General features: G+C 43.0%; 6 protein-coding genes across 6 annotated transcripts in view; 2 read left to right on the top strand and 4 right to left on the bottom strand. All coding sequences in view use genetic code 11, as the record gives it.

Moving 5' to 3' along the window:
* EGR_07045 (Ubiquitin-conjugating enzyme E2 J2) overlaps positions 1-1227 on the bottom strand; it is a gene marked incomplete at both ends in the record, with an annotated part of 1753 nt that extends 526 nt beyond the window's left edge. Inside the window, 2 exons of the mRNA XM_024496294.1 lie at positions 702-921; positions 956-1227. Of these exons, the coding sequence (XP_024349321.1) occupies positions 702-921; positions 956-1227 (492 nt within the window). The remainder of the gene's footprint in view (positions 1-701; positions 922-955) is intronic.
* Positions 1228-1508: 281 nt separating this feature from the next.
* On the top strand, positions 1509-2489 carry EGR_07044 (PRELI domain-containing protein; the record flags this gene model as incomplete). Its single annotated transcript, XM_024496293.1, has 3 exons — positions 1509-1594; positions 1624-1849; positions 2166-2489. The coding sequence occupies 3 exons, from the start codon at positions 1509-1511 to the stop codon at positions 2487-2489; spliced, it is 636 nt and encodes a 211-aa protein (XP_024349320.1).
* A 239-nt stretch (positions 2490-2728) lies between these two features.
* On the bottom strand, positions 2729-7506 carry EGR_07043 (Syntaxin-binding protein; the record flags this gene model as incomplete). Its single annotated transcript, XM_024496292.1, has 14 exons — positions 2729-2989; positions 3137-3544; positions 3794-3958; positions 4090-4208; positions 4935-5070; positions 5292-5652; positions 5697-5783; positions 5857-5987; positions 6214-6295; positions 6577-6832; positions 7093-7168; positions 7206-7279; positions 7314-7445; positions 7479-7506. 14 exons carry the CDS (start codon positions 7504-7506, stop codon positions 2729-2731), a joined length of 2316 nt encoding a protein of 771 aa, XP_024349319.1.
* A 1555-nt stretch (positions 7507-9061) lies between these two features.
* Positions 9062-10649, bottom strand: EGR_07042 (Haloacid dehalogenase-like hydrolase domain-containing protein 1A; the record flags this gene model as incomplete). The annotated part of the gene is made up of 2 exons (XM_024496291.1): positions 9062-9343; positions 10215-10649. The coding sequence occupies 2 exons, from the start codon at positions 10647-10649 to the stop codon at positions 9062-9064; spliced, it is 717 nt and encodes a 238-aa protein (XP_024349318.1).
* A 1028-nt stretch (positions 10650-11677) lies between these two features.
* EGR_07041 (Eukaryotic translation initiation factor 5) lies at positions 11678-13072 on the top strand (the record flags this gene model as incomplete). The annotated part of the gene is made up of 3 exons (XM_024496290.1): positions 11678-11831; positions 11863-12779; positions 12818-13072. The coding sequence occupies 3 exons, from the start codon at positions 11678-11680 to the stop codon at positions 13070-13072; spliced, it is 1326 nt and encodes a 441-aa protein (XP_024349317.1).
* A 231-nt stretch (positions 13073-13303) lies between these two features.
* Positions 13304-14742, bottom strand: part of EGR_07040 (CpG-binding protein) — a gene marked incomplete at both ends in the record, with an annotated part of 8816 nt that continues 7377 nt past the window's right edge. The window contains 2 exons of the mRNA XM_024496289.1: positions 13304-13453; positions 13602-13895. Coding sequence (XP_024349316.1) covers positions 13304-13453; positions 13602-13895 — 444 coding nt within the window. The remainder of the gene's footprint in view (positions 13454-13601; positions 13896-14742) is intronic.

Here is a 14742-nt window from a genome sequence, read left to right as displayed (position 1 = left end):
ATGTATTTATAAGGGATTCTCCTAAGCCTATGAAGACACTTACAGCTAAAAAGTTCAAATCACTAGATTGTCAATCACGAGGACTTCAAGGCAGGAGGCGTTTTGAATCACGGATCAAGCACAAACAGTGGAAATGGAGTAGCCTAACCATGTGGGAAATTGGTTTGTATAAATCGAATCGGTTAACAAATAAACCAGTTTGTTATGAGACATCAAATGTGCGGGATTAAACTAGCCAAAAATTTCAACAAATTCTGCCTCTGAAAATGCAACAATCGAGATAGAGGGAGAGGAGTAGTAAAAAGTGGTACATCAGGTATGGTGGCAAAGCAGTGAGTGAATAATGGATGTGTCAAAGAAACACTTTGGACCAATAGGCTTATTTCGAACAGAGAATTTTCAATTCACTTGTGCTCAATCCGAGGCTTGGCAATACCATCACACAATGAAGCAGCAGATACGCCAGTAACGTGGGTAATGAAACACTAAACGCCCAACTCACTGAAACATTATGTCGCAGAGCGATTGCAGACAATAAGAAATTTTAGCTACTTTAGCAGCGACGTAATGTTAGGAACCCAAAGCATCATGGTACGCAGACGCCGTAATTCTCAGTTATATGCGAAAACCTACTCTATTAGGAATGAATAACTAGGCAGGAAAATGGGACCACCTGTTTACAAAGCGATAAAACGACTTACCCGAACGACATCAGGAAATAATTCTACAAAAACTTCGTCCTTGAGATTAAATTCGGCACTATCCCTAGCCATGATGTGTTTTTCGTAAGTTGAGGTTGCTATACTGCCCATAGTAGGAGTGTCTTCCAGCATGAAACTAAGAAGACCTGTAAGGATCGTTGAAACCGACCAGGCTGGATTCCAGGTGTCGGGATGAAAATCGCTTATGGAAAGACAAAGTCTTAAAAGTGAATAATTAGCAGTTAGAAATGTACCTTGTATTACAGGCAAACCGCCCATTAGGAGTAATTATATATATAGAAGGGGGCCGGAAAGGGTATTCCTTAGGGAAAATCAGTTTTCCATGGTAGTATCCACCATGGTAAGGGGAATCAGGGGGTCCGCAAACCAAGTAATGCCATTCAAAGATATTTGTGTGAAGAGGATGGGCGGTGACGAAGGGTACAGGATCACGAACGAGCCTCAGGTAATCTTGCTGAAGCCTTTGAACGGCCACAGATAAGCCTCCTTTGTGAGTAGGAGGCATAACCGCAACAAACAAAAGAAGGAGACTCAGGGGCGTTAAACGTAGCCCGAAAACGGTGAGTTTTTTATGCACTTTAGAAAGGTTTATGACGAATTTAAAAATAACGGCTGGTCGATGTTTACATTAAAAATTTGTCACAATCACTGAAAAGCGAGACCCTCCTGTATGTTTGTAAACTGTTATCAAGTATTATTTAAGGTAACATTAATGTCGACGATGCTCTCTGATTAAATGGGGTGCTAGCACTACCGATAGATCCGCTTTCCTTGCCGGCACACTAGATGCACGGTTCTCTATCCCAGGTGCTGGATTACTCGTGGGATTATGTTACTTCCCTCTTTTGGGCACGTTATCCCAATCCCTATGCGTAAGAAAGTACCTCCATCTACTTCCTAGTTCTCATGTTCTTCATGAAGATGTTCTCGAAAGGCTTCTTATTGATGATCACACATTGTACACAAAACGAATTATAGTCAAGCGAGGATTCGGTAAAATTCCCTTTTGGCTGAGAAAGCTTTTGGCAAATCGAAAGGAACTAATTGTTGAAGAGTCCATAATTGATCTGGGAAAGAGGGAGATCCTTACAAGGACGCGCAATTTCGGCGGTCTCGCTCGCTATGCTGTGGGTTTCATTAGGACTTATCTGCTCCTTATCTTGTGCATTAAGTGATTGTAATAAAAAATCCATTGAAGTGTTTTGAATTGGTCTTAAGTCTAACTAGTCTCTTCAGCTCTGCAGTAGATATAGTAGATTGATCACAGCCTCCTGGAATTCTGATGTTTCATGCTTTGCTATCTCTGATTCAGCACCTACGCAAATGCTTTCGGATTATTTTACTGAATATGTTTGTCTTTCGCAACCATAGCTGTCTCTTTGTTTATCCTGTTCTGTGAATTTTTTTCAATGTTTGTTTGAATGGTGCTTTCCCTTTTCTTAGGTTTTGACCGAGGACTGCCGTTACGTCCCAATGTTAAGGGATCCTAGCTCCACTCAGATTGACCGCTATTTTGTACTGCAATCCTCCCTCGGAGTCAAAATTTTGCACCCCTTATGGTCATTCCTAAAACGTCGATACACTAATTCTGCTGAGAGATCACTCCAAGGTTACCGGTTTATCTGTCAACAGTTTGCTGGTCAACTAGACTCTCATCCGAATGCTGTCTTATCGCCATCCAAAATCGCCTGCCGCCTTAAGGATTTTGCTCTTAACAAACGACCACGATTACTGCTTGCACAAGCTGGCAGTAAAAATTCGGACTAGTAGACTTGTTTGTGTACAGATACACCTTATTAGGGTAGTTTAGTGAAAGGTCTTTAATTTGCGTTTGTTGTTTTGTCCTGGTTCTTGCCTGTATTGAGGATAAAAAAGGCATTGTTTTCCTTCTGATATGGTTATGACTACCCATAAGAACAAAAGGGTGCCGATGTTCGCAGTATTGGTGCATGCACAAGTTGGTTTTTCCCCTTCTTGTCACAGCCATGTAAACAGCCAAAAGTGTGTCATGAATATTCCACGAGGTTTTGAAGATTTGCGACGAATTGTTTGGGAGTGAGAACGCCTGTCCCTCCTAGGATAACTTCCCAATTCCACCCGGCTCCACCGCCGTTCTTCAGCACGTGCTGGTTGCTGGGTTGAGAGGGGGGCAGCGAGAGGCCACTAGACTTGTGTGAGTGCCTCCCCAAGTGACCGCGGTTCTTCACATGTACGCCTGTTGCTGGACCCGACGACTTGTCGCTGGCTGCCAGGCGCGCCTCCATGCACTAAAAAGGGGAATTTGCCAGATGTTTTTAATTACCGGTGGGGCACTCTCATCTGTTGCAGAATCACGCATGAATGCGACTGCTAATGCAACTTTTGGCGCTCATGTTGGTTCACTCTTGTCACCATGGCAGCGAGTGTGTATGTACCCTTTGGGTGACAGAATAGCAGACGCGCGTCTCGGGCCAGGTGATTCCCCCGACCACAAAAACAATGAGTCGTGGTCCGCAGTGGTCCGACATGGACGTTTCGCCGAAGATGGAGTCATCAGCACTCACAGTGCTGCGCCCACTATCAGAGCGCTGCTTCTGTCGATTACTGAGGTCGGGTGAAGTGGGTATGCCCCCTGCCGGGCCTTCACTGCCGCCAGTCCTCGTCGTCGAGGGAGGTTGGGGAGAGGGCGCCCGGAAACGTGCCGAAGGACCACGTAAGTCGCTGCTATTCGGGACCGCTAATTGATCTGTGGGTTTGGGAAAGGAACCCACTTTTGACAGGGAGCCCTGAACACCCGGAAGGTAGGGGAAGCACTGTGAGTCCAAGCTATCCGAGATGCATTTCTGGATAATGGTAAAATCATTCCTTTAGTATTCATATGGAGGAGTGCCTGATTAATCAGTACGGCAACCATTACTCCTGGTCTCACTTCTATCCAATGTATTCCTGTGTGTTTGCGACAGATACTTTTTTTTCAAGACAACGAGGGAGTGCTGTTTCTTTTTCTAGGTCTCATTTACATTCTTTTCAGTATATACAATGCAAATGGCTTGTGTACATTCGCCTTACCAGTGAGCTGGCCTTTAACCCACCTCAAGTAGATCATCGAGATAGGGCACCCATCGCGAGAGAGCGTAGGAGTTCTCATCTACGTCACGCAAACGTTTTCCCTTGATGGGCAAATAGTACTGAATGAAGGAGGGGGCTGATGCAAGACTTGGCAGACCTCTAAACAGCGGCGAATCAAACGATCCATCCTAAAATAGACAAGTAGATTTAGCAGGATTTTGCTTATAGGGACTGAATTATTGAAAAGTGAAGGATCTTGGTGCCAAGACAACAGTGAAATGCAGACTTGTGGATGAAAGAAGTGCGTGGGATTACATACAACGCTGGAGATCAACCGTGCACCCATGATGGAGGACATTGCTGCAACAAGAGATTTGTAAGTCAGTGAAAGTCGTGCATAGTCGAGGAGCTTTTCCAAATTGGCCTCCAATATACCACCTGAAAGCAATTCATAAAGGATTCATGGATTAATCAGTTTTTCTTTTTCATGCTATCTGTCAATGCATCGTGAGTGACATTCGTTTGCTTAGCAACCTTCACGATTACCCTAATTGATATGAATGAGTGGTTTAATTACTCACGTTAAGATTAGTCTTAACCCATTAATCTGAAATTTACATGGCAAGGCTATCGAGAGTAGTGGGTCCTCTCCAACGTGATACTTCTATCTGTGAGGCGGGTTCTGGGCGGTTGATTTTTCTTGTATCGCATAATGCATGTTCTTGAAGCGTTACACGGCGAATTGGGTGAGAAGTTAGCTTTTGGGTTAGTTTCAGTTGACAAAGCCGACAAGGTGAAATTATATTTGCCGAGGTCAACCGTGGGGTCGAAGTCGTGGAAGCCACAATAAATGATACCGTACTGGTAAGCTCACGCACTGTCACAGGGGCATTTGACAAGCCCCTGCGGTGATTTATTGCAGGAACTGCACAATTTTCTTGGTTATCTGGCAATATTCCTTAATGATACATGTGAGTACATCTTTTTTGAGTGACATCTGGCTAATTGACTGTGTGAATGTCAAAATTCACTTGATCACATCACCCACTGGTAAATTCCATACAAACTTGAGACCAACAGACATTACGATTTATTAATTACTATTTACTGTTTGAACGTGGTCTATTTAACTGCTTTTTTTCCTAGGTAAAGCGATTGCCCTACCTTGTGTTATAACGTAGATCAAGATCAGTCGAAATCTGTCCACTTCAGTCATTGAGTCCGGTTTCAAGACGTTCACCAACGACATCATTGGATCTGGTAAAGTATCGCCGTGTGCAGTTTGTCCCATGACCAGATCCTATGGGGTGTGCAATAAACAATTCATCACAGGGTTGAAAAAAAAGAAAGAAATACATCCTGGAGTTGGCGTTTGTGATGTTTTCATGGAAAGGCACTTTCCATGTGCACCAAAGTAGACCAATAGGTCATCGGTTTATGTGTTTTCGTTCTTTTGCTTGAAATTTTTAACTCATCAGTAAGTTTTTGAGTTTACTTGTTTACTTAGGTGGAATAAAGTACCTGCTCTACAGTACAAATATTGTTGATGTTCTCCCGGCAAGCAGATAAGCAATAGTCAGTGATAGAGACAAGAGCATTGTAACTGGCTGCTTCCTTTTGATACTGCGGCATCTCATGAACCATGGCCTGAAGAGCGCGTAGATGGGCAGCACTGCTGAGCCTTGAGGCGTTTGAGTTTGCGTCTGGAGGTACATCAGCCCCATAATTCACAACACCAGAGGAGGTGGTGCCTACACTATTAATTGACTCCTGTGAGCCGCGCAGACTACTAGCGCCACTCGCAATCTCGTCCGCCTTCTTTGTTGAGGCTAAAAAGTGGCGTTTGCTCTCCGCGAACGCTCGAAGCCGTGTGGGCAGGGACCTGAAAAAATTTTACTCCATTCAGAGTGACTAATTAATCTTTACTTGGACACATCTGCGATGTGTTCATTGCGCAACTCTTTCCAGAGCTTGTCCTTGTCTGTGAGCTCATATTCCTGACCTTTTCCATATCTAAAAGCCGAAATTAGCTAAACATCATTGTCTCAAAAGTGTCTAGTGCTTCAGGAAAAAGATCATCACATACTTGTAGCTGTTACCGTTAATTTCTTTCAGATCCCGTGTCAGTGATTGCAATGTAAGATCGTGAAGTAGAGGAGTGAGTGGATCGAATCCTCTGTCCAATAAAAGGAGGATACTGCGATCTTTATGCAGGCCCTGGGAATATTTCCAAAAAAATTAAGTATCTAGAAAGAGATTATTGTCTGGTCTTCATGATCTTATATACAGCAGAACGATTAAAATAGAGTGACTACCCCACTTGTTATCGAGTGCCACCATAATCAAGGTGGTGAAACATTATCACTTGGGTAATGCATCACATTCAAATCAAGAAACCTTATTTTCTGGATAAAGTAGGAAAGAGGAAGTAGTCGTCACTCACCTGGCCCAATTGTGGATTATCTCCCTTGTGTTTTGTCAGCTTTAATTGTATAAATTGTGCGAGTTCTAGGTTACTTGAACGCCTTAATATTAAAGGGATGCAAAATTAAGTATTTTCGAGTGGGTGCAGAGTGCACTGATGCCTAGGGTGATCTGACGTAGCAATTATGCGGTTCTGTGATAGCTAATAGCCTTGATTTAAACAATTAAACTAATAATTAGTCTATCTAACATAAGAATTTGAACTTAGTGATTCAACCATACTTTTCCGTTTTTAAATGGTGTGGTAACAGATTCTAAGTTGTACCAAGGTGTGAATATACAGATTAATCTTTATATTTTACTAAATTTTCAATTGACTTACTTTCTATATCGAATTTTAGGATATTCGTTCAAGGTTACACACAGTGTAGCAATTTGCTCGGCTAGACTCTCAAGTCGATTGTTCATATCTGGTACACGATCCACAGGACATGTATAAAGCCATGCCGTTTCGTGACAATTTATGGAAAATATGTGGGATTCGATAGGCAGGAAGCCGATATTGAGAATAGTGAGGGCCTTGAAGTATCTCACACAGCCAGAAACAGAGATTTGTTTAAGTATTTCATCTGAGCATGCTAAAAAATGGGAAAACCGTGCTGTTGGAAAGGCAGCATTAACAAAAGAATTCACCGAGTTAGTAGAAATTAGTTTGGCTGGCCTAGTTATTGAAAAAAAGCAATCATAATGACACGAAAAATCGGCTAAGGTCAAAGGGACACAAAGCAGTGGTCTTTAGTTTTCCACAAACACCTTGTTTAAAGAGTCAGCAAACATTAGTTTTAAATGTTATAAAGGGGTTTCAAAGTTTTGTCGACAACCCGAAATAACGATTTACCTATCGTAAAATAGACATAAGCCGCCGTGTAGTTTTTTGGGTTGTTTGTAAAATCCCTGAGAAGACGGCTGACAGACTACATGTAGATTTAAAATAAAAGAAATTGTTATTACGTCTTTGCATGGCTCAAGAAGATAAATAGCCTCCATAGGCAGATTTCGCCTCTTCTTTGTTATGTTTTCAACCACTGTAATGGAATACGCATTAATTATTATACGTACAAGTGACTCCTGTGTCCATAATATCTTGCATTCTCAGACAAGATGACAGTATTTCTGTCGAGCGCTCATCCAAAACGAGGACTCGCCAACCCTTTGGTCTGCTTTTAGGACAGAAAACATGCTCAAGAAATACTAAAAAGGTTAGCTTGTGCTAAAGACAATAACTTCTTGAAACTTCCGATTCTAAAGCCATCTCTAATTGTGCGGCGCTTCTGAAAGGACGATGGTTATCTCAAACAAACTCCGCGTCCAAAAGTAATTTTCCAAAACCCCTAAAAAGTTTTGCTTACGCAAAGTATGCCTAATAAATGTGCATGTAGACTCCTAAAAAATTTTTGCACTCGACCAGCTCCATCAGTGAAGCATATGACTCCCTAAGAAATAGTACTACAATATTTCTAGTTGCATTTCAAGTCATACTTCTTATTACATAGTTTTGGCGAAGCAACTTCTTCCTAGTGACCAGAAGACATCGTTTCAATTCCCCCGTAAATGCGCGGGCGCCTCAGTTTCCCCAAGTCGTTCAGCAAAACTGGCGTTCAGCTACTCGTTTTGGTAGCACAGGCTGCAAAGAACATACCCATCGCACTCTCGTTTGACATCATGTCATCCATATTATGCTGATATAGTCTTCTAGCCCTTCTGCTCACCGTCAATGCACCTTCTGCCCTGATATTACTTCTCCTCCCTTAAGGAATGCCTCTGGGCGCCTCAATACACAAACCCATCCATGTAGCCTTGGCTCCGCTAACTCTGTCCCTTGAATATTCTACATGTTGGTAGCACGTACCAGCTACGCCACTTGAGCTTACAACGGCTTAACGGGAATATTTGGAATGCAACAGCATGTCAGCAAGCCTTAAGTAGATCGGGCCTGGACCAAGGCCCTTTTCGTGCAAGCGCCTACTAACCGTACCGAGTTGGACGCGCCCTCACCCTGCATAAAGGTACGTAAGCGATTGCATGTAACAAAAGCCCAATTCGGAATGAATCTTTTGCCCAAGAGTGTAAATACACTGCATTTTAGCAAACAACCACCGTCATAGTGGATTATTGCAACATTTTAGTGATGACGATTGTACAATGAACACCACACCTCTGAATTAGCTACAAGCAAAAGGCCGTAATACAACACAAAGTCACAACCTCTTCAAGTAATTTTCGTCCTCTTCCACACAAAAAATTAGGGAAACGCGAATAGACTCAACTGTTGTAGTGGCTGCAATGCGATGTTGATGAATGCTTTGGTACTAAAAAGGGAATAAGTGTTTCAGTGCAAGGTCTAATGCCTGTTTACAGCATAAATGCTTTTTTAGGCACACAATTAATCACACCTGCTTTTTCTACGGATAGAGTTCCACAAAAAACCACTCACAATCACCAAAATTTTCACTTTCCAAAAATATTCTTTTATAAGAGCATTGTTTAGTCATAGCAGTAGTCCAAAATCGAGTACGTGCCTTGTAACAGATGTTGGACAGAAAAACAACTCCAGCAACTAGTAGATGGGATGATAGAAGACACTAAGTTGAATCTAGTTATTGTTTCCAGAGTGTGACATCCTTCACGTAAGTACAACGGGCGGCTCAAACCTCATCCAACCATTAACATTTTCAGACAAAATTGGGAATGCGCAATGGGAGCTGACTGCCAAGAAACAAGTTATTTAAATTCCACCTAGGCATAATCATTTTGTATCAGAAGCAGTTTTTAATAGAGAACGGACGGTGAGAACTGATCTGCAGCATCTAGTAAGGGGGTAGACCAAAGCGAGAGGGATCGAACTCCTCGAGACTATTGAGTCGAACGATGCGGGTCTTCTCTTCCTCAGTAAGTCTGGAATCGGTGGGGAAGCCAGGATCCTCGATAGCGTCTGGCACCCACACCACGAACATGCCTGCGGCCAAGCCGGCCTGCACGCCGTTCCAGGCGTCTTCGAAGACCAGTGTCGATTCCTCACGCGCCGAAGGGTCGTTGAATCGCTTCAATGCCACCTGAAAGACGTCCGGTGCGGGCTTGCCTCTCAAAACCTGAAATGAATGAGCCGTAATCGATGAAAGCATAAAATTAGGATATCCCGACCTTTTCAGAAATGAGAAAAAAATTTGAAAACCAGACGGCTTATGATTGAGTTTTTGACAATTATGCAGTTTACGTCTTTCAAAGAACTTCTTTTGGAACCAAGGACACAAGACCAAGAAATGTATTTTAAAGAAAGACGATGAACCAAACCATCGTCCTGTAAGAAAAACCAACCTATATCAACTATGACAAGCATCGATTCGTCACTTAATTCCACCTCCACAATTGCAAATAAACCAAGTCTTGCCGATAATTATCAAAAGAACGGATTAGTTTGAGGTTAACTGTAAATAAGCAAATTCAACATGAAACCTACCGATTGTATCTCCGATGCTAGTTTATATACAATGGAATATTTACGATGCTAGTCGCTGCAAAAATGGTCTCCCATAACGGGTGGCCGCAGGTCATACAAGTAACTCAAAGAGAGGGCCAATTCGTATGCTGTTTGTCATAAGTGATGAAATAAAGGTTTTGCACCTACATCAGCCGGTATAAAGAAGTGGTAGAAGCTACTAGGCAAATGGACCACCAAATCACATGCAGTGACGAGAGACTGTTAACTGTTTATTCCATTTATCTCACATAAGAGCGCAGTGTATTTCAGTGTGTTTACTGACTAATCAACAGACTTGTGGTATTAATAAAAGTACAGATAAACAGCAGCTAGAAACACCTATGCAAAAAAGAAACACATGCAGATTGTAAGATGCAGGATTTAAAAAGTGAAAAATGGGTTGGCATCGAAAAGCAGGCGTCTAAAAGTAAATGTTAGTAGGAGCAAAAAATTTTTACAAACGGAACAACAAAAATCCGTACCTCTGGGTCGTCACCAGCTGTGACAACGTGGCTGATATGCTGCCACACTTCCCTGTGATTCCACATTTTGTGTGGAACCTGTTGCGATGTTGAGCCAGAGGCAACTGCCATTGGGATAGAATTCTGACTGAGATATTCTATTAATCTATGCACACCAGGCATCAGTGTAGCAGTGTGCCAAATTTCGAGAGGGAGCTCCTTCTGATAATCTTCAAGGACTTCACTGGGTGCCATAGGGAGATCATATTCTTTACACATTATATTTGCGGCCTCCATGGGCGTGCGTCCCATCATAAGGCGTTTCACTCTATAGGTGTATTCCTTGCCATGTCTTGATAGAAACTTGGACAGCTGATTTGTATATATCTGTTCAGAGTTAATAAGAAGGCCATCAAGATCAAAGATCACATGGGTTACTCGCACCTTTTCGTGCATTCTGATAGAAGCGGGTGAAAGTGTAAGCCAACAAAATAGTGAGAGCGAACAAATGCAATAAAAATTGTTTTGGTGAGTTTTAGGAATTAAAGTGAAAATTATTGTGTTTAGGAAGCTAAATGCATTTCACGAGAAGTGCGAATTGATTCTACAGTAGCGGTAGTGCAACATTTAACATAAATGAAAAGAGCAAGTAGCATTTGCATTCTAATGTGCCTTTTTGTTTTATAAAAATGCATTTGCCAATTAAATGTCTAGTGCGTTTTATATACTTTTCACTCACACTAGTGTTTCGTACAATTTACAAATAAGGAGCGACTCACATTTTAGCATGGACAATTCGGCGGCGATCAAATGTAGCAAATTTATGATGCAAATGGTACTCTGACTAAAGAAAGCTCTTTTTGGGCATTTTATATTTGAGTGCCAGCAAAGGTGAATGCTTACTGCACGTTTACTGAAAAATTAATGCTATTGTGTTCGCTAAGCGACTAATTGTCGTGCCATGCCAAATCCAGATCGTTTGCAGACCCGTCTGTTAATAAGTCTGCACAACTTAGATTTCTATTAATCATGTATGTTTCAGCCAATGCATTAAAAAACTTCACAGAAGCGTCTTTTAGTTAAATGTGAAAGCATTGTGGATTTGAAGATCCAACTTGTTTTTAATGCATAAGTTGCTGTGTTACACTGTTTCTGCTCATCCCCACCACAACTGTAGGCAGGCTTTGATTTCTAGCTGGGTTAGCTTGTCTTTAAGTGCAATTTTTATGAGCTGCTTGCGCTATTGTTTTGTAAATTTTTGCTAATTCTACAGCGAAATAGTTTAATTTGACTGGACTTTTGTTTGGTCGAACTGCGTTTCACGGTTGCTCACCTCGGTATTACGTGCACCGGTCTCCCCTGCGGGCGTGCTCTATCAACTGCCACTTCCAGATCTGTTTATATTTTTACATTACTTCAGCTCACCGTTACATGGTTGAAGCTTGCAACAACTTAGAAGCAGATGATAGCTTTTCTCATGAAAAATGGAGCTCAATATCAACCAGAACGTATCCGACGCTTTTTATCGGTACAAAATGCCCCAACTCTCGGCTAAAGTTGAAGGAAAGGGGAATGGTATTAAAACGGTGATAGTGAATGTGACAGATATCGCCAAACGTCTATATCGGAAACCTATTTGTAAGTTTACACTTTTGTCGATGACTTGTAGATGTCACCAAGTACTTTGGCTGCGAGCTGGGCGCCCAGATTCATGTCGATGATAAGAATGACAGGTACATAGTCAACGGTGCCCACGATACAGCTCGGCTGCAAGAGTTGCTTTTCGGATTCATCAACAAGTTTGTACTGTGCTCAAATTGTGGAAACCCGGAAACTACCCTCCAGGTGAAAGTCAAAGCTGGTGTTGTTAACACGATTTGTACTGCCTGTGGGAATCGGGGGCAACTTGATCCTAGACATCGTTTAACACAGTTTATCATCAAAAATCCGCCCGGGGACGAGTCAGCAGCGACGGAGAAAAGAGGTAAAAAGGTAAAGAAGATGAAGAATGGTAAAGATCAACAGCCTGAAGATGACGATCAATCACCTGCTGGAGATGATGCTCGAAATAGCCAGAGTCTGTCGGAAGATGAGGATGTAGACTGGGGTGAGGATACAACTGAAGAGGCTCAAAAAAGACGTCTTGCTGAATTGTCTGATATGGCGCGGAATTTGACAGTAAATGCCGACATAGAGAAAACGGAGACTGAGAGAGCCAATATGTTCTTTAAGCTTATTACTCAATACAAACAAGCTGGCGATGTTGTCTCACGTGGTCAGGAGCTGAGAAACGAGGCTCAACGGTTGAATTTGGGGAATAGGTCTGTATTAATCGTCGCCGAGGTTCTCCTGTCGGATCCAAAAACAATCGTGACCGATATTAAATGCTACAAGCCAGTCTTTTTGCAGTTTACTCGTGTTGGTGATCAGCAGCACAAGACACAGGGCTATGTGCTGGGGGCCATGGCAAGCCTAATTGAAAAGCACTTGGATGAGTTGCTCCCAAAGGCATGTCACGTTCTCAAAGCACTCTATGATGATGACATCGTGGAAGAGGAAGTTATTCTGTCATGGTTCGAAAAGAATGTAAGTTGGTTGTACTTTTATCTAACTTGTGTTTTCAGTCGGCAAAGCGTTACGTTTCGAAAAATTTAGCTGGGAAGATCGCCGATAAGTGCGCACCTATGTTAACTTGGCTGAGGGAAGCTGATACGGAATCTGATGATGACGATGGCGCTGATGCAGAGCAGGGCTTCGACGGAAATGAGGCTCCGGCGGAGTCTTCCAATTCTGCTGAAATCTCACCCAATCCAAAGCAGCAGAAAGTCGATGAAGTTGATACGGATAGTGGTGACGACTTGGATATAGATGCCATATAGTTTAATGTCATTTCCTGTTCAGTTAAAATCAACTTTGTGTCGGTACTTCGTCTTTTCTTTGTTTTGGTTGAAGCTAGGTATCCGGTGAAGTGCGGGCATTAGGCATGGCCTACTGAGGTCCCGGTCCCTCGCACGGTTAAATTTGAGAGACGTTGTGACATCATTTATTACGGGGATTTATACAGGGTTCGGGGAAGGGGAGGGGTATTATCAGCTGGTTGGGGTTAGGTACTATTTGGTGGGGCGCTTTGACTCCCTCTCCCGCTGTTGCTCCTCTTCGTCGACAGTTCGGTTTAGCATCATGCCGAGGATTCCCGCGCGCTGGGAGAGGGATCGCTGTAGGCGAGCCTCTTCTTGAAGAAGCTCGTCCAACCGAATCAGCTGAAATTGTCAAATTGCCATTAGATGACTACACCAAGTATCAGATGGTCGGTGTCAGCTCTTATGAGCGACATTCAAGGCGTGGAGTTTGGTGCTATACCACCAGCACTTAACGACACAAATCCAGATAGGGATAGGTGGGTCTCACCTGCCGATAGCGCTCCACGTCGATGTGACCGCGTTTCTTCCTCTCCCAGCCCACATGGTGGGTGCACTTTTGTCGAGTGGTGCAACAGAAGCGGTCAGTGGGAGTGAAGACATCCTCAACCAAAGGGAAGCCACAAATAGCATCCGGGGGATATTTGGACTCCTTGACGTGCTCGCAGACAGCACGTAAACGTTTGCAGTAGGCCTTTGCATGTGAATCGTAGGCATCACAGAAGAGCGGTGTCCCACGTGACTGCTCGCGTTGGTTAGAGCACAGCAACGACGCACTTTCCATCTGACATACACACGCAAACACACACAAAGTGGTAGCAATCTTTTGTGAGGAAAAGTTGATACTGTAGCAAATAGCTCAATCTAATCATCTAAGTTCGCGAACTGAATTTACATGCACAGAGTGAAGTGAAAAAAGCGAAAACCCTTGGAAGAGGGTCTAACAGCCTCCAACATAAGCCCGTTTTGCCAAGGGGCAGTGAGGCTCACACTCTGGGACGGTGGGAACAATGGTTTACTTGATCACATCAGTCCATTAAAACACGAAAATTACAGCACTAGAGGCGATTCTACGCACATGAAGCCTCCGTCTGCCCTTATTAAAGTACATCAGGCGTCATCAATGAATGCCTTCATAGAAAAAAAGGGTGACTATAATGCACTAGTAAGCACTGACTACAAATTCACCCTTCCGAGCAGAGAAAAAAGTTGGTGTCATGCTTAATATAAGTAGGAAACAATGACGAAGGTGTAAGCCACACTGCACTGACATCAGATTGACAGATACAGAAAAAATTAAATGAAGTTTCCGGTGTAGTAAAAGAACCACCCATTTCCGCTTTTCTCCCCTCTTCAATTGAAACAGCAGAGGGGAAGTTTGAGAGGCAGGCAATATAATTGCAGCGAGGTCGATCTCACCACTTTGAAGGCAAAGGGAGGGAATCTTTTCATTCACACACACATACATACACACACACGGAGAGAGGGAGAGGTGTAACACAATCTGCATAAAGATTAAACTCAACGCCATCTACACACACACACACACACACACACACACACACACACACACACACACACACACACACACACACACACACACACACACACACACACACACACACACACAC

Source organism: Echinococcus granulosus (assembly GCF_000524195.1).
Source record: "Echinococcus granulosus chromosome Unknown EG_S00068, whole genome shotgun sequence".
In the NCBI taxonomy this organism is placed as follows: domain Eukaryota; kingdom Metazoa; phylum Platyhelminthes; class Cestoda; order Cyclophyllidea; family Taeniidae; genus Echinococcus; species Echinococcus granulosus.
This window is presented reverse-complemented; position numbering and strand designations above follow the sequence as displayed.